At 40.6% G+C, this 24,334-nt stretch overlaps 1 protein-coding gene across 4 annotated transcripts in view; it reads right to left on the reverse strand.

Moving 5' to 3' along the window:
* The window catches only part of pias2 (protein inhibitor of activated STAT, 2), a 75,266-nt gene that overhangs the window by 39,528 nt on the left and 11,404 nt on the right, over positions 1-24,334 (reverse strand). For 3 of the 4 annotated variants that reach the window (XR_011353328.1, XM_069923811.1, XM_069923813.1), the window contains exons 2-4: positions 4,325-4,793; positions 3,908-3,992; positions 2,858-2,908 (exon numbers count right to left, since the gene is read on the reverse strand). Coding sequence is in view for 3 of the 4 variants with exons in the window: in XM_069923811.1 (XP_069779912.1) it covers positions 2,858-2,908; positions 3,908-3,992; positions 4,325-4,793 (605 nt within the window). In the remaining variant the exon portion in view is untranslated. Of the gene's footprint in view, positions 1-2,857; positions 2,909-3,907; positions 3,993-4,324; positions 4,794-13,007; positions 13,103-24,334 lie in introns of those variants that run through there. The other variant, XM_069923812.1, reaches the window with a different exon arrangement.

The following is a 24,334-nucleotide window of genomic DNA, read 5'->3' on the forward strand; positions in this document are numbered from 1 at the left end:
GTGTAGAAATTGCAGGGGCTCTGGCAGAAATATTTAAAAGTCCTCAGCCACGGGTGTGGCGCCAGAGGATTGGAGGATAGCTCACGTTGTTCCGTTGTTTAAAAAAAAAAAGGCTCCAAAAGTAACCATGGAAATTATAGGCTGGTGAGCTTGACATCAGTAGCAGGCAAATGATTGAAAGGTGTTCCATGAGATCAGATATACAAGTATTTGGATAGCCAGGAACTGATTAAGGATAGTCCGCATGGCTTTGTGTGTGGTAGGATGTGTTTAACCAATCTTCTAGCATTTTTCAAGGGTTACCAGGAAAATTCATGAAGGAAAGCTGTGGATGTTGTCGACAGGACAAGATCCCACATGGGAGGTAGTCAGAAAGGTTCATTCTATATTCATGGTGAAGTCGTAAACTGGATGACAGGAGAAAGTGGTGGATGATTGCTTCTCAGACTGTGTTGTGCTTCAGGGATCGGTGCTAAGAACATTGCTGTTTGTCATCTATATCAATGATCTGGATGATAATGTGATAAATTAGATCAGCAACTTTGCAGATGACACTAACATTAGAGGCAATGTGGACAGTGAAGAAGGTTTTCAAAGCTTCCCAGAGGGATCTAGACCAGCTGGAAAAATGTGCTGAAAAATGGCAGATGGAATTTAAAGCAGATAAATATGAGGTGTTGCAATTTCGAAGGACAAATCAAGAAAGGACATACACAGTATATAATAGGGCACAGAGCAGTGTGGTGGAACAGAGGGATCTGGGAATACAGATACATAATTCCCTGAAAGTGGTGTCACAGGTGGATTGGGTTATAATGGGAGCTTTTAGCACATTCATAAATCAAAGTATGAATATAGGAGTTGGGATGTTATGCTAAAGTTGTGAAAGACATCGGTGAGGCCAAATTTAGAATATTGCACAAAAAATATCAATAAGATTGAAAGGGTCCAGAGAAAATTTACTTGGATGTTACCTTGACTTTAGGAACTGAGTAACAGGGAAAGGTTAAACAGGTTAGGACTTTATTCCCTGGAGTGTAGAAGAATGAGAGATTTGATAGCATTATTTAAAATTATGAGGGGGAGAGAGACAGAGTGATAGGTGAGATACAAACCAGAAGACATGGATTAAAGGTGATAGTGAAAAAGTTTAGGGAGAAACATCTTCACACAGAGAGTAGAGGGAGTGTGGAATGAGCTCCCAGCTGAAGTGGTGAATAGGGGCTTAATTTTAACATTTAAGAGGTATTTGGACAGGTACATGGATGAGAGAGGTATGGAGGACTATGGACTGGGTGCAGGTCAGATGGACTAGGCATGAAAATTGTTCAACACAGACTAGAATGGCCTAAGAGGCCTGTTTCTGTGCTGCAATGTCCTATTTATATGCCACGCAGCCCACATCATTACCAAGAGAAGGTAATTTGCTTTTGAACTGTTCTGACTCCTGATTTCTCTACTTCAGATTTGGGGCAAAGAGTAGCTGCCTTTTCCCTTTCAGCAAAGTTGAGACTAAATTTTTACTTGAGGGGAGGGGTAACAAGTTTAAAATGTCTGTCTACTATAAACCCAGACAAATTCACAGTCCGGTGTCCATTTAGAGCAATAGCCAATTGACATTTTGGACCTGACCCCTTTATCAGGATGAGAAAAATAATAATAAATCGGACAGATACCTATATAAGGTGGGGTGGAGGTTGGGGGAAAAGGAGCACAACCTCGCAGGTGATAGTTAGATACAGATGGAAGGGGGAGAGAAAGGAACTGAGAGGTGATGGGGGAGGAGACAAGGTTGAAATATTCTCTGATAGAAAAAATGGCAGGTGTAGGTCAATGCTTTTCAAATTGCCCACTAAACTCAAATTCCACCTTAAGCAATCCCTATGTCATAAGTGCTCTGTGATTAGTAAAGGATTGTTTAAGGTCATATGTGAGTGGATCGGGAAGGTTGAGAACCACTGGTCTGGACCTAATTATTACTGAAATATTTTGCCTGAGAAAAAATTGTCATTGGCCCCATTTCCTTTGGAGTTATGAAAGTACACATAACAAGTCAATTAGGTACTATTATAATAGTGGATTTCAAACTTTTTTTTTCTACTCACTTACCACCTGAAGCAATCCCATATAAATCACAGATAACTTATGGCATAGGAATTGCTACAGGTTGAATGTGAGTTTAGGGGAGGCAGTATGAAAACCATTGGTGTAAGGTGATGTGAAAAGGGAATGGTTCTAAGGAATAAGGGGAAAAAATAGGAAGGAAATTAGCAGAAATTGGAGGTCAATATTGATGTTGTCTGGTTGGAGACTGGCAAGAGGGTATACAAGGTGTTGTTCCTCGAATTAATGCGTGGCCTCAACCTTGCAGTACACACCATTGAAAGACTTGTCAGTGAGCAAATAGGATATGGAATTGAAGTAGATGGCCACTTCAAGATCTTTGCTCTTGCAGTTTACAGAACAAAGATACTAAATGAAGCAGGACACCCCACCACCACCCCCCCAATCAGTGTCCAGTTTCCCCAAAGTAGATGCAATCCCATTGGCAACATTGGATGTAGTGAATGACCTCTACAAATTCACAGGTGAAGTGTTGCTTCACTTAAAAGGACAATTTGGGACACCAAATGGTGGCAAGGGAGGAGCTATAGGTGCAAATCTTGCATTTCTTGCAGTCGCGGGGTAAGTATCAGGGATGCAATTAGTAGAAACTGAAGAGCAAATAACTCATGAAGAGTGCATTTCCAAATATCAAAATGTAGCAAGTTCCCAAGATAAAACAAAATACAATACAAGGTATTGTCAAGAGAAAAACTCTATTGACCTGAACAATCAGCTCAATGGTTTAACTCACCTCAATTGGACTTGCACAATATAATCCCTTCTTCCACCTGGCAAAAAATCCCTATAAAGAATGCAATCGATCAAATTACTGAACAGTAAGTTGTATTTCAATTTCTTTGAACTATTTATTTTCCAAGCAATGGAAAAATTACATTTTCCACATCAAAGATAATCCCAATAAACTTAAAAAGTATAGACACAAATCCCTGATTATTGAGGTCGTGCAAATTGAAATTTTATTGTTCTTGTACTTCTTTATGAAGGCAACAACTCATCCATTCCAGTGCAGGGTTTCATAACTGTGCCTTCTTCCTGCTTCTATTTAATGTGGGTGGGATAATAGTTGTCAATGGAAAGCTTTCAAATAATAAAGGCATTATAGTCAAGTTCAATGTGCCTATCTATTCTTTCTAACAGGAGTGAGCCCATGGTAAATCAGAAATAAGTTATATTTTTCTACAAAGGTCTGTTGACGCCAAATAAAATGTCCCAACTAAAGCACAAACTGAAATAGACAAAATCAAAAATTGCCTGAATTCTTCAGCTGTTTCACTATTTTAAATGTTTAATCAATGAAGTTTCTTTTCAGAACTAGTTGGAGACAAAATGCAAGATACAAAAAAGAACTGTCAGTAACATGTGAACCAGTAAAGAGCCTCATCAAACCACAGCACCAACCAAAGCCGCCTTCTTTACGTAACTTCTTCCTCTATACCTCACCCACATCAGAGATTTAAATGGATTTTTCATTGGTAACCTCATTAGAAATTTAGTATCTTGAAAGCCCATGTGAGGGAATGTAAAAACACATGCAAATGATCTTGTAGTGTGTCAATTCAAGAAGCCCACACTGTAGCTAGATTAATCCAGGACAGGTGAGATCTATAAATACAGCTATTTTGACATTGTATAACCTAATTTGGTTGGTTCTGATTTAAAAACATCCAAAACATATCCAGAACATTGATTTACATAACCACTGGGTCAAACGTTTAGCCAGAAATCAATAGCAAGATGAATGGTTGTCCATCATCAACATGGAAACCATTATAATTCTTACCTAGAAATGCATATTTCTTTTACTTGTTGAGGTGTCAATGCAAAGATGAAGTATTTTTCCTGGAATCGTTGAATGTTTGATGGCACTAAATAAACAAAAGGTAACATGGTTAATTAAACAGCTGGTAAAGTATTTCTCTACCAATTAGATGTGGGTTTAAGATCCTTTCACGCATATTCTCCACCAACAATAAAATGCAGTCTATAAAAGCTTCTATTCATTCCATGAATGTCTTTTGAAATAATTTTTATATATATAAAAAAATTTAATGAACCATATTCACAAAAGCAAGGCTTTGAAGGCCTCAACACCCAGAAATTTGCACATTCTATAAATTACCTTCAGGGCTCAAAAGGGCTCATTACATTTTGTGTTAGTGTAGCTAAAAAATATATTGTAATATATATTAAAACTTACCAAGGCTTGTAGGTTTAATAAGCACATCCAGGACATCATAAAATGGTATGCTTTTCAACTGAACATCTGGATGGACAGGATGGATAGAGGGAGAAGCCTCTTGCATTTCAATATTGGGTTTAGTCTCATGCAGTAAAACTGGGCTAACTAGAGAAGAGGGCTGAGCAGGACCTGATGTGGACGATGAAGTCTGCGCAATGCCTGATCCCAACTCAGAGTCAGTTGAGAGGTTATTGTCCAAAGAGAAAACAGAAGACTTTATAGCTGATAAGTCAGCAAGGCTTTCAATTGTTCTAGGAAAGCGTCTTCTGTACAGTTCCTTAATCTTGATCTGAACAGCTGGACTACAGCCACTCTTTAATAAGTGTAGTGCTCTTACAAGCAGTTCATGTTTACGACCACTTTTGTTACGTCCAGCAAAGCCTAATAGTACTTGAAGTTCCGAGACACGAAAACTGGAAACCATATTCTGAAAGAAAAAGAAGTGTGGTCAAGCTGTTTAATTACTATCAGAAAATATACCAGCGTACTCATCAAGTATTTTTGTCAATTGGCCTATTCAGAAACCATTACTTTAAGCCAGTAAAATTATGTGGGAGCTAGCATGTTTGTTTCATAATTGTTGTGTTATAGTTCTATTTTAGCAAATATGCCAATTTCCCAAGTTTGAAATAGAATTGTAGCAATTAGAACCATAGAACACTGCTGCACACAAACCCAGATTTTTAGTACATCCAGTTCACGACAAATTTATTTTTCCACCTAGTTTCATCAACTTGCAACTTGCCACCACCCCCCCCCCCCCCACCCTATCCATGTATCAATCCAAACTTCTCTTAAATGTTGAAAATGAACCCACATCCACCACTACCACTGGCACCTTATTCCACACTCTCATCACTCTGAGTGAAGAATGTCCCCTTTAAACATTTCATCTTAGTCCATGTCCTCTCATTCTTGTCTCACTTAAAAAGTGGAAAAAGCCTGCTTGCATTTAACCTATCTATACCTTTCAATTCAAATCTCCAATGATCCAGGTGTTATGAGTCCAGAGGACTCCAAAACCCAGCAGCAATAGAAAATGGTTACTTAAACAAAAGTTACTTTTAATTTTCTTTAAACATTAAAAACAGGATAAAAATTTAACTTATTACTATTAACTTAACCCCCTTCTAATTCTAAGCATACATGCATGTAATGTGTATATATTCAGGAAAGTTCTTTAATTCTCAATCCAACCTCACTTCTCACTCCTCCAAGATCACTGGTATCAGGCAATTCTTATACTGTGCACAGAATTTAACATTTATTAATTTTCACCAGGCTCTGGTGCTGAATGGTTACTGCACAGGAAGGTTCTTGTTGGCAGAGAGAGATATGTTGCTCGTTGGACACACACAAATTGATTCACTCCGATCAGCCACTTCAGTGTCTTGCCGAAGAAACTTGTCCCATCATGTTTTCCAAATGATAACCTCTTCTTCCAGGTCACCACAGGGTTCTTCTTGTTTCCCTTATTTCAGGAGAAAAGCTCTAGCCAGCCATTCCTTCTTGTAAGGACGACAAGGATTTTCAACAAGTTGAACTCAGAACTCACAACCAGTCTTCAAATGGGGATTTAACAAGCCTGCCAGCTTGCCAAGTTGCAGCCTGCAAAAGCTACTGCAGAACTCACTCTCTTTCCCTGCTTCAAAAACCACATGACCCCTCTTAGAACAGCAAAATGCAACCAGACAGATTGATAGCACCAGAATCAGTTTGTGAGCCTGGATTCTGTTGCTTTAAAGACAATAACCCATTTACTCCACATCAGTTCAATTAATACCTACTTGTGAAATCTCCATAGGAATTCTTCAAAGTTTCTGTAAAGTCACTGTGGACATGAAGTTTCTCTTTCAGCAAAGCTCTTGCATTTTAAATGAGATGTGCTTTGTTACTCTTTTAAAGACGTATTAATATATAACCCCGTAACACAGGGAATAAAGTTCTAACCTATTCAACCTTTCCCTATAACTCAGCTCCTCAAGTCCCAGAAATATCCTTGTCAATTTTCTCTTCCAATCTTATTGGTCTCTTTCCTGTGGTAAGCGATGAAAAATGCACATACCACTCCAAATTTGGCCTCACCAATACCTTATGCAACTTCAACATAACATTTCAACACCTGTACCAACTACTTTATGAAGGCTAATGGGTCAAAAGCTCTCTTACAAGCTGATGCACCTATGACACCACTTTCAGGGAATTAAGTATCTATATTCCCAGTTCTAACGCATTCCTCAATTCCCTATTGTTTACTATGCAAGTCCTTCCATAGTTTGTTTTCTCTAAGTGCAACACCTCATGCCCAAATTCAATGCCCATTTTGCAGCACATTTTTCCCCATCAAGTCCAAATCCATCTGCAACCTTTGACAGCCTTCCTTGCTGTCTTCAACACTCTCAATCTAAGCATCATCTGCAAATTTGTTGAGCCAATTTATGTTACCATCCAGGTTGTTGAATCTGATGACAAACAACAATAGATCCAGCAACAATCCCTGAGGTTCATCACTAGTCACAAGACTTCAGTTAGAGACAATCCTCTACTACTATTCTCTGGCTTCTCCCACAAAGCCAATGTCTAATCCAATTGACTACCTCATCCTGGTTACCAAGCAACTGAATCTTCATGACCAACCTCCCTTGTCAATGTAGATATTGTCCACTGCCTTTGCTTCATCATCTTTCCTACCAACTCTGACAAATTCTATAAAATTTGTTCGACGTGACCTATCACAAAGACATGTCCAAATACTTATATACATCCGACCTCAAGATATCTTCCAATGACTTACTGATGTCAGGCTCACTAGCCTATAATTAACTGGATTATTTTTAAGAGTCTTGCTTAATCAATGGAAGAACATTAGATTTTCTGCAATCCTCTGGCATCTCTTCCAGGGCAATGGACATTTTAAATACTTCTGCTCGGGCCCCTGCAATTTCTGTACTAGCTTCCCTTAAGTTCTGAGAGAATATTTTATGAGGCCCTAGGAATTCCTCCACTTTTATTTGCCTCAAAATAGCAAATACCTCCTCTTTGGTAATCTATATAGCAAGGCAACGAGTCCCATTGTTTTGACTCACTGCCATTCAATGTGCCTCACAAGAATATCATGTATATTACATTTCTATATATTAATAAGAGAATTTATTGTCTTGAACGCATCACAAAACTCAGTGTTTTGCAGCACCATCAAGGGCCAAACATCCATATTATGAACCATCTCAAAATAACAATAGTGCACAGAAAGTACGGCAGTGTCTTTGGTTCATTGTTTATCCAGGAATCTGATGGCAGCGGGGAAGAAACTGTCCTCGTGCTGCTAAGTGCTCATTTTTAGGCTCCAGTATCTTTTTGTGACAATAAAAGAAACCTTGAACCTTGAAGTAATGCAGAGCAAAATATTTATTGTCATTCAAATTGTACTGGTTGTATTTCAGCATTTAAACCTATTGAGAGAAATTAGGTTCAAATCCTGAAATATCTTTAGTTGAAAATTAAACGTTCACTGAAACACTCATCCGAAAGAGGACTGATAATATAACAACAAAGTTAATGAATGCTGAGAAGTATCTGAATGAAAGAAAATATCAGCACCTGTCTTGTCACCATTTTTTAATGATTACGGAATTGTCGATCAACCATGACAAACAGGTCAATTAACCTGCATACACCCAAAAGATGCAAAAAAAAAGATGGGAGAGCTATGAATCAAAAGGAAATTTTTTTTGTTCTTTAGCATTTTAACCATACCATGTAATATTGCAAATATTTCTATTAGCACATTTCAAAGTGTTGATTTCTAAAAAACCTAGTTTTTGAATATAAATAATTGCTTTCACTCTCAACATGGGGAAGCTGTTTATATGACATTCTCATATTTTCAGGATGGAACCAATGACGTGAACAGAATTGGATTTTCACACTGCATCTAAGCAAAGAGAGAAACTAGAAAGCCATTTAGCCCTTTGAGCTTCCACCACTATTCAATACCACCATGGCTGGTCATACGATTTCAGTACTCTAATTCCTGCTTTCTTTCTTGATACCCCCTTGATTCCTTGAACCAAATGGGCCACATCCAGTTCCATTTTGATACATCTAACAAACTGCTTCAACATCTCTCTGTGGTAAGGAGTCCCACATGTTTACTGAAAGTGCTTCTCATCTTAATCCTAAATGGCTTACCCTCATCCTTAAGACTCCTTTTTCTAGAATTCACTGAACTCAAAAAATTTCTTCTGCATCTAACCCATCTAGTTTTGTCAGAATTTCCAGATCCTCTATTATCCTTCTAGATTTCAATGAGTAATCTGTCCAGTCTTCCTTCATACATTAGTCCTGATATTCCAGGAATCCATACGGTTAACCATCATTACACCCCCTCAATAGCAAGAATGACCTTCCTCAAATTAGGAGACCAAAACTACACTATTCAGGTGTAGGCCCTAGACTTCCTTGCTTCTAGATTTAAAACTTGCAATAAAGGCCAAAATGCCATTTGCTTCCTTCACTGACTGCTGCCATTGTAGTTCATGATGCACCATGATACACAGCTCATTTGGCACTCCCATTTTTCCTTTAAAGTAATACTGTACCTGCCTACCTTTCCCACCAAAGTGACTAACTTTACATTTATCTTCATTATACGCCATCTGCTATACATTTGGTCATTTTCCTAATCTGTCCAAGTCGCCCTGCAGCCACTTGCAATCTCCCTCACAGCTCATACCGTCACCCATCTTAGTGTTATTTTAGCCAGGTCTAGCTATAAATAGAATGAGACAGATGCTGGGAACAAAAAAAAAGCTGGAAAAACTCAACAGGTCAGGAACATCTGTGGAAAAAGAAAAACAGGTTGACCTTCTTTCAGCAGAACTAGGAATAGTTGGAAGAGAAACAACTTGTAGAGAAAGAAGGGATTGCTGGGGAGAGAACAGGAGGGAAAGGCTCTCTTGGGGAGAGACCAGAAGAGTTTATTAAATAACACAAGTGGATCTGATTTAAAGAAGATGCACATATTTCTCTGGATGAAGTGCAAGAAGGAGATGAACAAAACCTGAAAAGAGAAAAAGAAATCTGTCTATAGGGTTGAGGGATTCAAGTCTGAAACTAGTGAATAACTAATATTGTAAATTTTATGTGGAGCTCTAATGGCTGAAATGTGCCAAGTCAGTCACTTATCTAAGTTACGATGATCTTTCTTAGAACAGTGCAAAAGGACAAAGATGGAAAATGGAGAATTCAATGATGGACAATTGGAAGCCCAAGGTCACTTGCTGACTGAAAGTAGGCTTTTATAAAACACTTACCTAATCGCCAGCTGGCTGTCCCACTGTAGAGACCTACTTCCTGAACCACCAAATGCAATATATTAAATGGATGGTAATAGCAATTGTAAGTTTCTGCTTTACCTGAAAGGTGTGCTTGGCTCCCTGACAATGGTAGCAGGAGGAAAAAAGGCAGTTGTGGCCTTTCCTACAGTTGCAAGGCACAGAGTTGCAAGGCACAGAGTTGCAAGTACACAAATGGTTGTTGCTCATTTTTATCTGGATTTAGCTTACTGAAAGTCTACAAGACACGAGTGCGAAATTAAGCCATTCAGCTCATTGTTCACCCTGCCGTTCCAACATGGCTGATTTACTATCCATTTCAAACCCATTTGCTTGCCTTCTCCCCATAACCTTCGATTCCCTTCCAAATCAAGAACTTATCTTCCTCCATCTTGAATGACTTGGCCTCCATGGCCGTCTGCAGCAATGAATCACAGATTCACTACCCTCTGAGTAAAGAAATTCCTCATCCGTCCTTAAGAGGCATACTTTAATTCCGAGGCTGTGCTCTCTGCTCCCATTCTCCCAGCAAAGGAAACATCCTCTCCACATCTATTCTATCCAGTTTTCTCAGTATTCAATAGGTTTAATGAGATCCCCCTCAAATAACTCTATAACAATTACAGCAACGAAACAGGCCAGTACAGCCTTTCTAGTCCATGCCGAAATTCTTACACTCTCCTAGTCCCATTAACCTGCACTCTGCCCATAACCCTCCATACTCTTTCCATCCATAGACCTGCCCAATGTTTTCTTAAAATATTGTACCTGCGTCCACTACTTTCACTGGAAGCTCGTTCCACACAGACTCCATGCTCTGTGTAAAGAAACTCCCTCATGTTACACCTAAACTTTTGCCCCCCCAACTCTCAGCTCACGTCCTCTAGTTTGAATCTCCCCTATCCTCAATGGAAAAAAGTCTATCTACATCTACTCTATCATTACCATCAAAATTTTAAAAACCTCTATCAAATCCCCCGTCAGCCTTCTACGGTCCAAGGAATAAAGACCTAACTTATTTAACCTTTCTCTTTAATATAGGAGCTGAAACCCAGGTATTCTGGTGAACCTTCTCTGTACTCTATTTTGTTCACATCCTTCCTATAATTTGGTGACCAGAACTAATGTTACAAGCCCAAAGACCCCAAAACCCAGCAGCAATAGATATTCATCACGACAAAGGGTTACTTAAACAAAAGTTGCTTTTAATTATCTTTAAACATGAAAACAGAATCACACTTTAACTTAACACTATTAACTTAACCCCCTTTTAATTCTAAGTGCACGTGTACGTAATGTGTGTGTAAATTTAAGAAAAGTTCTTTGGTTCACAGTTCAATCGGACTTCTCATTCTTCTAAGTTCTCTGGTTGCAGGCAACTCTTATATGGTGCACAGAATTTAACATTTATAAAGTTTACCAGGCTTTGGTTCTCGAAATGGTTACCACTCAGGAAGGTTCTTATAGGTTTGCAGAGAGAGATGTGTAGTTCCAGGATTTCCACAACTGAGGTTGTGGAACTGAGGTCATTAGTCACCTCAGTGTCTTATGATGAAACTTGCCCCATCAGGGTTCTCCAGATGACAACTGCTTTCTTTCAGGCTATCACAGAGTTCCTTTCTGTTCTGCTTATTCCAAGAGAAACCAGACAGATAGCACTTCCAGCCATCTGCCACTCTGGAGCTTCTGTTTCAATTCCAACAACCTTCTCCTGGTTTGTTATAGCTTTTCTGTGTCATACACAAAGACTCCCTTCTGTCTGTCTGTCTCTCTCTGAGACTCAAACTGCCAAACTTGCAAAACCCGTGACAATAGGAGTTTGTCTTTTGGTTAATCTGTTGTTTTAGGTCAACAATAACCACTCAATAACCTTTCTGTCAAGAGGTATTAGGAGACAGCCTGCCTCTCTTGCTGTGGCTTGAAAGACAATAGTACATTCATTCACTTCAATTAACAGCCACTTGTGAAATCTCCATAGTAAAGTCACTGAATACGAATTCTTCAGCATTTCAAATAGTGTCTATGTTAAAGTGTGTGTATGTAATCGACTCTCCCAAAAACATTGCATCACACTAAACACAATGTTCTAAAGTTGGCCTCATCAATGCCTTGTACAATTTTAACATTACCTCCCAACTCTTAATACTCTATGCTCTTATTTATAAAGGTCAGAATTCCAAAGGCCTTCTTCATTACCCTATCCACCTGAGATTCCACCTTCAGGGAACTGTGTACTATTATTCCTAGATCTCTCTGTTCAACTGCATTCTTTAACTATCTATGTTCTATTTTGATTATTCCTACCAAAATGTAGCACCTCACGTTTGTCAGCATTTGCCAACTTTCAGCCCACTCTTCTAAGTTGCCCAAATCTCTCTGCAAACTTTGAAAACATTCTTCTTATCCATAATGCCACCCATCTTAGTATCAGCTGCATACTTACTAATCCAATTTACCACCCCATCAGCTAGATCTTTAATGTATATAACCAACAACAAGGGACCCAGTACAGATCCTGGAGGCACACCACTGGTCACCGGCCTCCAACCTGACAAACAGTTATTCACCACCACTCTGACATCTTCCATCCAACCACTGCTGAATCCATTTTACCACTTCAATATTTACACTTAACCTTTTATGTGAGACCTTGTTAAAAGCCTTACTGAAGTCCATATAGACAACTCCACATCAATTACCCTCATCAATTTTCTTGGTAAATTCTTCAAAAAATTCAAATGATTTGTCAAACATGACCTTCCACACACAAATCCAAGTTAATTGTTCCTAATCATAGCATGTCTATCCAGATAATTATATATACCATCTCTAAGAACACTTCCCATTAGTTTGCTCACCACAGTGATATCAAATTTGCAGCAAGTACAATCCAAGAGGGATCAAACATTTCTCATTTCACCATTTGATTCCAGAGATCATTTTAATGAACATTGTCGGACCCTCCCTAATGTTCCTCACAAGGACCCAGAAATGCTTACAGTACCCCAAGTGAAGTCTGACCAATGCTTCAGCATTATATCTCTGGTTTTAAATTCTATTCCTCTTAAAATAAATACTAGCATTGCATTTGCCTCAACACCAAGTATACCTGCAGTGAGGTGACAAAGGCAAAGGAGGAAAAACCCAACACCCAACCCCAACCAACCAATTTTCCCCTGCAGCCGCTGCAACCGTGTCTGCCTGTCCCGCATCGGACTTGTCAGCCACAAACGAGCCTGCAGCTGACGTGGACTTTTACCCCCTCCATAAATCTTCGTCCGCGAAGCCAAGCCAAAGAAGTATACCTGCAAGTTAACCTTCAGAGAACCTCCCACGAAGATGCCCAAGTCCCTCTGCACTTCTGATTTCTGAACTCACTGTCTGTTAAGAAAATGGTTTCACTTCCCTATCAAATTTAATTAGAAAAGGGCATACCAACAGCCAAAAGATACGACATCATTTTGAAATCATAAAGGATCTTTGTTACAACAATTACCAATTGCATACTTTCCAAGTACAGTATATACAGTGCCCTCCATAACATTTGGGACAAAGACTTTTTTTCCTGTATTTGCCCCACAGTTTTAAATTTGTCATCAAACAATTCACATGTGATTAAAGTGCACCTTCAAGATTTTATTCAAGACTATTTGGATACATTTTGGTTTGACCACATAGAAATCACAGAACTTTTTATACATAATCCCTCATTTCAGTGGGACATATATTTGGGACATAGCAATGGCATGTATATGAAAGTGGTCATGTTTAGTACATCTGTAGAAGTTTACGAGTGTCTTCAGTGACATACTGAATCTCCTCAGACACTTCACAAATTATAGCCGCCGGTGAGCCTTGTGATTGCATCAACATAGAGGCTCCAAGACAAATCCTCAGAGATGACACCCAGGAATTTGAAGTTCTTAACCCTCTCCACCACTGAGCCCTTGAGGACTGGGCCATGTTCTCCCAACTTTCTCCTGAAGCCCACAATCATCTCCTTGATTTTGCTGATGAGTGCAACCCTAACCCTGCATCAATAAAGCAATTAAACATATCCAAGTACCCACAAACACCAGTGAAGCCAAATGTCCTAAACATTATGGTGCCCTGAAATGGGGGAACTATGTAGAAAAAGTGCTGTCATGACTAACTACATGGTCAAACCAAAATGTATACAAATGACATTGATTACAATCTGGAATGTGTAATCACATGTGAATTGTTTGATAACAAATTTAAAACTGGAGCACAGGGGAAAATAAAGGAAAAAAAAAAGTGCCTTTGTCCCAAACATTATGGAGGGCACTGTACGATCTTAATGCTCACCATTTAAAGGAATGAAAAAAATTAACAGCAGTTCAAAGAATTACCAAAAAAAATATCAACTAATGAGAATGCAAATACCGTAATGAAATTACAAAGTACATGGTAGGTATTATTCAAAACAGTCCCTGGGTTACACACTGAGAATCATTCATAAGATTATTTTTCCTAGTCAGAAATAACTTTTTTCGTAGTAACCAATATTATATCCTCCTACATACACAGGGTCTATCCCATTTTACAACTACCAGTACCTTAACATCACCAACTATTAATCTAAATAAATACCAAGAAACATTATTATTAGTTGCTTGAAAAAAAATGCTTTTAAAATGAGTGGGAGATTTTAAGTTGGATTTCTGGAAGTCAGTTCTTTCGTAAGCCAGAAAGCCCTGGGCATTATCAGATTTATCAGAAGATCAAGAAAATAATTTAAAACAACTGAAAGTTGAAGGAGTAGTATTATGGCACCTCCATCCTGCTGTGCTTTCCAATAAAATCATGATAAAGTAGCAACCTGTGGCCGACGCCAGCAGCAAAACGGGCCAGTCACTGACGGCAGGTCATGAGGATATCACTAAGAGTGTGAAAGAAAGCCAGGGTCAGCCTGACTATACAAAAAAGAGCAGCCAGTTCATTAAATTAGTGGGTGCTTTTAAACTGCTGCACCTGGGCACCAGGTGCGTTAAATGGGTCAATCATTCTCCCAGTACCTTTCAAGCTTGGCTGGGATCAACCCAGGTAAATCACCAACCCGGCGATTTAAGGGGGAATTCCAACCCGGCAATTTAAGGGGGATACTGCCCCCGCGATGACACATTGAATGAAGCGTCACGCAAACTATCGCTAAGTCTCTCCCGTCCCCCCCATCAGCTATTAATCGCTCACCCCCACCCAAACGCAGCAGCTGACTCCTCTGCCCGCCAATCGTAGCATTTCCCCCAGCCTGCCAATCACGGGGGACCCCCCCCAGAAACCCTTCTCTCCCCTTCTGCCGGGATTCCCTGGTGATGCCAGCGCGCAAGCACTAATGTCACAGGAGTAACTGGGTTAGCCATTTTCACTTTCAAGCCAAGGGAGGACACGACCTAGGTGAGTATTAATGGGTTCCCTGACTATCTCCGAGGTAGGGCAGGGACCCGATGATTTTGGATATCGCTAACCATGTCAGACCCTTTCACGCTGCCTTGTGAGTGGGTCGCTAACCGGGCAAATTGCCTGGTTAACTCCATTTTACAAGGCAGCGTGAAAGGGCCTATTGTCATAACACTCCTCGTGTGTGTCTTATTTCCAAGCTAAAACCTCGAGACATACAATACGATCTTGGCCTCATTAAACATAATACAGAATTCATTACTTTTCCAGATTTGCTTGTCTGTGATAGGTTTATCTAAATAACATTAATAATTGGCCATTGGAGATAGAAAAAAAACAAATTGAAATTGATGAATATATTGAGAGAAAAAACTTATGGGTTAGATGCAGCTCAGGGAACATAATAAATTTATAATTTCATACATGTACTCTTCTCTTTTGCTACAGATGTAACTCTGCTTCAATTTGTGTTGGTGTTCAACAGCTTTTTTAAAAAATTGACAATTTGATTTGAATTTTTGAGATATTTCCTCTGCTCTCTCTACCCAACTGCTCCCTCACCCCCTTCTCTCATTTAGTCTTTTTTTTCCCTCAGTTCCAATAAGAGGTACTTAATCCAAAATATCAAATCTGTCTCTCCTAGTGATCTTGCTCGAGATGTTTTTTATTGTTTTACATTTTCGGGAATTGCAACTCTAGCACATAATAGTGGGTAAAATTAGGAATAAGGAATTAACCTGAAAATGATATACAAGATAATAATTTAGTAGGCATTAATCAGCTCAATTCAGAAAAAATCCTCCAACAATCACTATATTTTAGTACCCTTGGAACCCCTATCAACATCTTTTCAACTTCCTGGAAATGAGCAGAGCAGAAGGAAGAAAGAACTTTAGCTGTAGACAACAAGAGGCTAATATGTGAAATCATTGCTTCCTTTTGAGTTCTCACACAGGCCAGGAGAATAAATGGTGCAACTAAAGTCTTTAAAGGAAGTGATCAGGCTGTCAGAAAGAATACAAGTACTGTACTTCACAAGTAATTTCATTTTGAATGATTGAGACTTATCTCCAAAAACAATGAATGAAATTAACAGAACATACAAGTGTTGCCAATGAACACTGGTGTCTCAATGTCCAAATGGCTTACGAAACAGAATCATGCATAGACACAGGGTCGCACAGAATAGAACAGGTCCTCAATCCAACTAGTTCATGCCAACTAATATGGAATTCTGGGATGATCCATTTGTCTCTACTAGGTCAGCATCCCTCAAAGCCCTTCACCCATAAAGCTATCCAAATGTCTTGAATCTTATTATTGTTCCATCCTGTCCAAGCGCTTTGTAATACAAGTCCATCTGTCAATAGTTTGAAAGTTGGTCTTCCAGTAATACTACATTATTATGTGAGAGATAATAGAATATAGGAAGTAAAGCTAGTATGAATGAAATAAGGAATACTGGACTGGACTAGAGGAAGTTAAGTTAGTGCTGAGTCGGGATAAATTCTGATAAGAGTGTGAGGAAGGGTTACGCAAGTATAATAGAATAAGGGTCTTATAGTGATAGAAAGAATTAGCAAGTTCTGATATAGAATTAGTAAGTCCTGGGGGTTGAGATGTGTAAATAAGGACAAAGGCAGATTCATAAATAAGGACAATGACATGATGGGACCCAGACAGGATACCCTGTGGTCTTTCAAGTTTACAGAAACTTCACGTAGGCAGACAGAATTACCAAATGCCAAACCAATCCAGGAGGCAGAAGAAAGTTAGGGGGGGGGGAGGGTACCTCTACACTGAAATAAACTGTATAAAAGTTGGGTGAGCCCCAGTATGTCTGTGTATTCCCAGGGTAAGGGGAAGCACCCAACTTTGCATTGTTGTATAATAAATGTTCTTTGTTCTCAATTTTTGTCTCGAGCGAAATCTGTGAAGGTACTTCTGTTTCTCACAAATGGGGACTCGTCCGGGATCGCACTCCCTCAGAGTGCCCGACTACGGGAGTAGGTGCACCACGGCTGATCCAGCTGGACTCCTGGACGACAGGTGACTGGTCAGTGGACGAAGCGAGTGATATCCGAGAAGAGGCATTGAGAACAAGAGGCATTAAGGAAACGCGCTAGGAATAGCTACTAGATCCCAGTAAGAGGAATTTCATTTACCTGCTAGTATGGGAGGAGTAAGTAGCAAGGGAAACAGTCCTGGAGAAGGATGGGAAGATCAGATACCTAAACATATTCTGTTAGGATTAATGTTATCTGATTGGGGTGCAGGAAAAACCCGTGGGAAAGATAAACAGACCATGGTCAGGTATTGCTGTCAGGAATGGGTTAAGAATCCGATAAAAGGAGTTCAGTATATTGGCCAAAGTTTGGATCCAACGAGGACTGGATGTGTCAGGCATTGAACATCCGGCTCTACCAAAATCAAGGAGGTAATACCGAGAGCAGAGAATATGCAGCCTGTTGGCTCAGTGGATCGTTTGATCAAATGATTTTGAGCGAAAAGGAATGCAAGAACAAGAAGGATGAGGAACCTTCTGCCCCTGAAATACAAGGATGGGATGTGTTACATTCCCTTCCCCCACCTTATGCACCCCCTGTGTCGGCTCCTATCTCCCCCTCTCTCACCTACGCTTTACCCTTCTTTACCTTCTCCTCCTCCTCCACAGTTAGAGAAAGAAGAAGAAAGTAGGGGTGGTATGATGACCCACTCACAGAGTACAAGATTACCGCCTCAATTGACACAGAGGGAGGAGACTTTGATTATGAGGGTCATTCAGAACAGTGTGAGACCCTTCAGGAGGGAAGGGCAGAACCCTTGGCAGTCAAGGAAGTTGTGGAGGGACAGCAGAGAAATGTTAGGAGCTGTGTGCCAGCTCCTGGACGTTGGGAGGAGCGCCAGGAGTGGGGAAGTAGAGACCAGGGCAGAGGCAGGGGTAGAGGAGAATTCCGGGGACAACGACCATTCCCGAGACACCGTGGAGACCCTGGTAGAAATTGGGAAACAGGAGCATTAGTTTGCTATTATTGTAAAAAGGAGGGACAATTTAAGAGGGAATGCCCAATGCGAGCCAGGGAGACATGGTCTTATGCATTGATGGAGGCAGATTATGAATAGGGGGGTCACAGTTCTCAGTCAATACACACCGTGGGGCTGCACGGAGAACCATTGGTAAATTTAAGCATAGGTCCCCATGGTGACGAGATGACTTTTCTAGTAGATTCTGGGGCAGCCCGGTCTAGTATTTTACAACGGCCCGAGGGTGTTAAAACAGAAGGGACAGTGAGGATTTCGGGAGTGGGAGGACGAGATTTTACGGTCCCTATACTAAAGAATGTAAGGATACAAATGGGAGAAAAGATAATAACAGAGGATATTTTACTAGTTCCCCAAGCTGGAGTTTGCTTGTTGGTACAGGATTTACTGGACCAATTGGCTATCGGTACCAGACCACAGGGATCAGGAGGATCGGGAACTAATAAATCCTAGAGTATGGGCAAAAAGAGGCAATAGAGAAAGGTTAGACGTTCCTCCCCTGCAAGTTACTTTAAAAGACCCTGACCAAGTAATTAGACGGAAACAGTATCCAATTCCTATGGCTGGCCGAAAGGGGCTGCAGCCAGTAATTGACCAATTGGTGAAAGATGGTATACTCGAACCTTGTAATGTCACCTTTTAATATCCCAATTTTAACGTGCCGGAAGGTGGTTTACTGATTCTAGAATTTTAAAGTATGAAGCAATTCTCATGGATAGGGATGATTTGACACTGATTATAAACAAAGAACATAATCCAGCCGCCTTCTTGGTTTCTCCAGATTCTGATACTGTCCTCAATGATTTAGAGCATGTATGTCTGGAAGTGATAGATTTACAGGCAAAAATTGATTTAAGTGATGAACCTTTACGGGAGGGTGAAAGATGGTTTATTGATGGATCTTCCCGCTGCATTGACGGCATTCGGTATAGCGGTATAGTGTAGTGGATGGGAAAGAAGGAGTTGTGATTGAAGCCGGTCGTCTTCCCGGTCATTGGTCGGCACAATCCTGTGAATTATATGCCCTCTGAAGAGCTCTCCAGGGTTTAGAGGGAAAGGTGGGCACAATCTATACCGACTCAAAGTATGCTTTTGGTTTAGTGCACACCTTTGGAAAGATTTGGAAAGAGCAGGGAATGATAACTGGGAAAGGACAAAAGTTGATCCATGAAAACTTAATTGTTCAATCCTTAGATGCTCTTATGTAACCTGAGGAGATAGCTGTAGTTCATGTATGGGTCATCAAATTATTGACAGTCCTGAAGCACAGGGGAACAGAGGGGCAGATGAAGCTGCCAAACAGGCTGCACTCACAGAAAAAATAAGACATGCAGCTGTTACTCCCCACCCCACATGAGGTTAAAAAGACTCCCATCTTTTCACGGGAAGAGGAGGTTTATATGAAAGACCAGGGAATGCGTCAAACTGCCGATGGGTTGTGGTGGACAGCAGAGGGACTCCAAGTACTGAACAAAGCTTTGGCTCGTCAGATTATTGATCAGCTCCACCAGCAGACACATTGGGGAACACAGGCACTTGTTGATGCTTTTGTACGGTCCTCTAATTGCTCGGGAATATACACCATAGCCAAGCAAAGTACTCGGGGGTGCCCAATCTGTCAGCGAGTGAATAAGAAAGTCATGCGCCAGGTAATGCCTGGCGGTTGTGATATAGCCGTATGTCCATTTCAACGAATACAGATGGACTTCACGGAATTACCCAAGACAGGGGCTTATAAATACCTCCTGGTGACGGTGGATCATTTTATTCGATGGGTTGAGGCTTTCCCGACCCCTAATGTTTGTGCTAGCACCGTTATCCGGATATTACTAGAGTCTTATTCCGCGTTATGGCATTATTCAAACCATTGACTCAGATCGAGGTACACATTTTACCTCTCAGGTACTCCAGGGTGTGTGTAAAATCCTGGGAATAGATTGGCAGTTACATACCCTATGGCACCCCCAGAGTTCAGGCCATGTTGAACGGATGAATCAGACCCTGAAAAATCAACACACTCGACTTCATGAGGAAACTGGCCTCTCCTGGATTAAATGCTTACCCTTAGTTTTAATTAGGACTCGCACAGCTCCTCGTAAGGACCTTGCTATCTCACCATATGAAATGATGTTTGGTCTTCCTTACATGGGATTCCACACTGATACCCCTATCCCTGAGGCTAATGACCAGTACATATCTAAATATTTACAGGGACTTTCTACTTCTCTGTATGACTTAAGACAGAAGGGTTTATTAGCTCAAAACCCATCCCTAGACTATCCTGTTCATTCTGTTAAACCTGGTGATTGGGTATATGTAAAAGCGTGGCAAGACCATAAACTAAAACCGATATGGGACGGCCCTTATTGTGTACTTCTGATGACAGACACTGCAGTGCGAACAAAAGAAAAGGGGTGGACTCACATACAACACATTAAACAAGCTAATCCACAAACTAAAGATGTTGATAATATACCCTCCACCTGGCGCGCAGTCTCGCATCCTTCTGGTCTGAAAGTTACACTACGCCGGGGAAAAGTGCTGTAATGTTATTTTTATTATTTGCTGTATTGTTTTTCTGCTGGTTCCCAATTTTTGGGAAACCACCCAATTGTACACAATGTATTAAGTCCTCCTGGAATAGGGGCAGAAGAGGTGATAATTACTTTGAGAAATGTACAAGTTTACCTTTAGAATGCAGACAGGGCACAGGTATAGAGTGTATTCATAGTGGGGTACTTAATTTAGTATGGTTTAATTTAGGATTCCAACATGGACCAGTGAAACAGAATTGCCCTAGGGGAGTGGATTGGGTTTGCGTCCTGGCCTCAACAGATATTAAAGAGATGAGTGCTAAAAATATGGTACAAAGAAGATGGTGGGAAAATGATAGGCAGAACATTAGTCAGGGCTATACTTGGAGTAGGGATAAAGGGGGTATATATGCTAATGCTCGCAGACAAGCTGCTGGGTTAGGTAACAATAAACACCCCCCCAATTTGGCATCTTGTAAATCATCCTTTGGGTCACGAATACATTCGGAAGGCTAAAGGCCATCACTATAAGGGGGATTCCAGTTGTAAACGGCTCAAGCTGTTCCAGAATACCACAGCTGTTTGGCATTTAAACCGTTTAATCAGACTCCAGGCAGTTTTGGAGATTATCACCAAACAGACAGTGACGGCCTTGGATTTATGGGCTGAAGAACAACAACAGATTCGAACTACAGCTTAATAAAAGCGCCTGGCTCTCGATTACTTGTTGGCTGCTGAGGGCGGCGTTTGTGGAAGATCGATTGATGACAACGGTCACAATGGTCAGGTGGTTGAACTTTTTACTGGTGACTTATAGCAGTTGGACTCATTATTTTAGCCATCATGATACTTCCCTGCCTAATGACTTGTGTGCAGTGTTTAATTCAACGGACCCTTCGTCAGATCACTACAACCCAAAGGATGCATGTTTCCCAAGCTCCGTCTGATGATGCTGAGATTGCAGTTCGTTTGCTAACTCGCTGGGAAAAAGACCAAGCTTCCAGTTGAGAATTTACTAAGCGTAGCTACAGAAAGTGTGGATTGTGAGAGATGATAGAATATAGGAAGTAAAGCTAGTATGAATGAAATAAGGAATACTGGACTGGACTGGACTAGAGGAAGTTAAGTAAGTGCTGAGTAGGGATGAATTCCGATAAGAGTGTGAGGAAGGGTTACGCAAGTATAATAGAATAAGGATCTTATAGTGATAGAATGAATTAGCAAGTTCTGAGAGAATTAGTAAGTCCTGGGGGTTGAGATGTGTGAATAAGGACAAAGGCAGATTCATGAATAAGGACAATGACATGATGGGACCCAGACAGACCCAGACCCCATGGTCTTTCAAGTTTACAGAAACTGCACTTAGGCAGACAGAATTACCAAATGCCAAACCAATCCAGGAGGCGGAAGAATGTTGGGGGGGGGGGAGGGGGGGGGAAGGGTACCTCTACACTGAAATGAACTGTAGAAAAGTTGGGTGAGCCCCAGTATGTGTGTGTATTCCCAAGGTAAGGGGAAGCACCCAACTTTGCACTGTTGTACAATAAATGTTCTTTGTTCTCAATTTTTGTCTCGACGAAATCTGTGAAGGTACTTGTTTCTCACAATTACAACTATTGTATCTAATACAATCATTCCTTTCTTGCTTCCAGGTTCTACCCATATATCTTCATTAAACACTAAATTGTCTCCCAAGAATATCCTTTCTAAGCTCAGTTGCGTGTTTCTTTATCAAAAATACACCCCCACCTCCCACTTGCCCCTCTATTGCAAATGTAGCATCCTGGAATAATGAGAAGCCAGTCTTGCCCATCGCTCACTCATGTTTCCATTATGGCTGAAATATTCCAGTCTCTGAGCCAATCCACACCAAGCTTGTCTGCCTCTTGCATTGAAATGGAATTTAAATTATGGGTTTTTCCTCTCACTTTGCCATTCTCCTGTCTATCCTATCCACTACACTTGATTGCTTAGAGTTCTGTATCAGCCACAACTTTTCATCTGCCTCATCTCTGATTAGGTTCCTAAGAGGCACTAGAAAATCTCCGTCAGAACATAGCTCCCCTTGTGTTCATATGAAAGCTCTCCACCTTGAATCCTTGTTTAATAATGGAAGTATGCCATTCAAGAGTGATATAAACTTCAATTGATTGTTACTAAAGCCCCTTTTCCACTGGCATCCCAGTTAATTGTTTGTGTAGTGTCCGGGATAAGAAACCCTTTGTGCTGTTAACTGGGACACAACTCATCCCCAGGGATCAGTGTGTTCTACCTTCAACTGGAAACGGGCGACTTTCTGCTTTCACTTTCCCACTAGTTTCATCACCATGCTGGCGTCAGCTGATGCCTGGGATACGAGTAAGGGGTTAAGGTGGTTAATCCCCGGTGTGAAATGATGTAATTTGACGCCGGCATGCTGAGAATTTTCTTTTACCACAGGTCCCCATCCCAGTTAATTCCTGGGACAAGGTGCCAGTGGAAAAGGGGCTTAAGAGTCAAGTGGGGTGTGGGAGGAGAGCGCATAGGTCGATTCAAAATAATTTTTACAAGCCTCAAACATCATGGATACAAAAAAAAAATGAAGGCTCGTCAACTTCTACTATTTTATTTTTACCAAGCTCAATTGACTTCACAGAATAATGATGAATCAACAGTCCCATCAATTTCATGTCAAATATAAATATTCATGGATATCTTCAATATCTCACCCCAGCAGGGCATGGCATCCATCGGTTTCAAAGAGGCATCAATCATACCGGTCAGTGTCCAAGAAGAATGTAGTAACCTGCCTTAATCAACCAGTAGCACTTACATCAACAGTGATGAAGTGTTTTGAAAGCCTGGTGTTGAAGCATATCAGCTCCTATCTGAGTGGTGGCATGAATACGTTCCAATTCGCTTATCATAGCAACAGGTCTAAGGCTCTACATAAAGCCCTGGAACACCTGGACAGTAAAGATGCATACACTAGGATACTCTATTGACTACAGTTCTGCATTTAACACCATCATCCTTTCAAAACTGATCAACAAACTCCAAGACCTGGGACCCCATTGTGTAATTGGATCATGGATTTCATCATCTCCAGACCACAATTAGTAAGGATTGGCAAGAGCATCGCCTCCACAATCTCCATCAGAGCTCCCTGCTCTACTCGCTTTACACCTACAACTGTGTGGCTCAGTAGGACAATAACACCATCTACAAATTTGCCAACAATACTACGGTAGTAAATCGGATAGAAAGGTGATAAGTCAGCATACAGGACAGAGATTGAAAACCTGGCCAAATGGTGCGTCAACAACACACCTAGCATTCAACATTACCAAAACTAAGGAGTTGATTTTTGACTTCAGGAAGGGAAAGCCAGAGGTTTACAATCCAGTGATCATTGGGGGTAAATCAGAAATGGAGAGGGTGAGCAAATTTAAGTTATTTGGAGTCACTATCACAGAGGATCTTTCCTGGGCCCAACACAGAAATGGCATCGTAATTAAAGTATGTCAACTTCCTCAGGAGTTTGAGGAGGTTTGGTATGACACCAGAAACTCTGGCAAATTTCTACAGATTGTGCTGGAAAGTGTACTGACTGAATCACAGTCTGATATGGGGACACCAACACCTCTGAGTGTAAA

Source organism: Narcine bancroftii, chromosome 3 (assembly GCF_036971445.1).
Source record: "Narcine bancroftii isolate sNarBan1 chromosome 3, sNarBan1.hap1, whole genome shotgun sequence".
Classification (NCBI taxonomy): Eukaryota; Metazoa; Chordata; class Chondrichthyes; order Torpediniformes; family Narcinidae; genus Narcine; species Narcine bancroftii.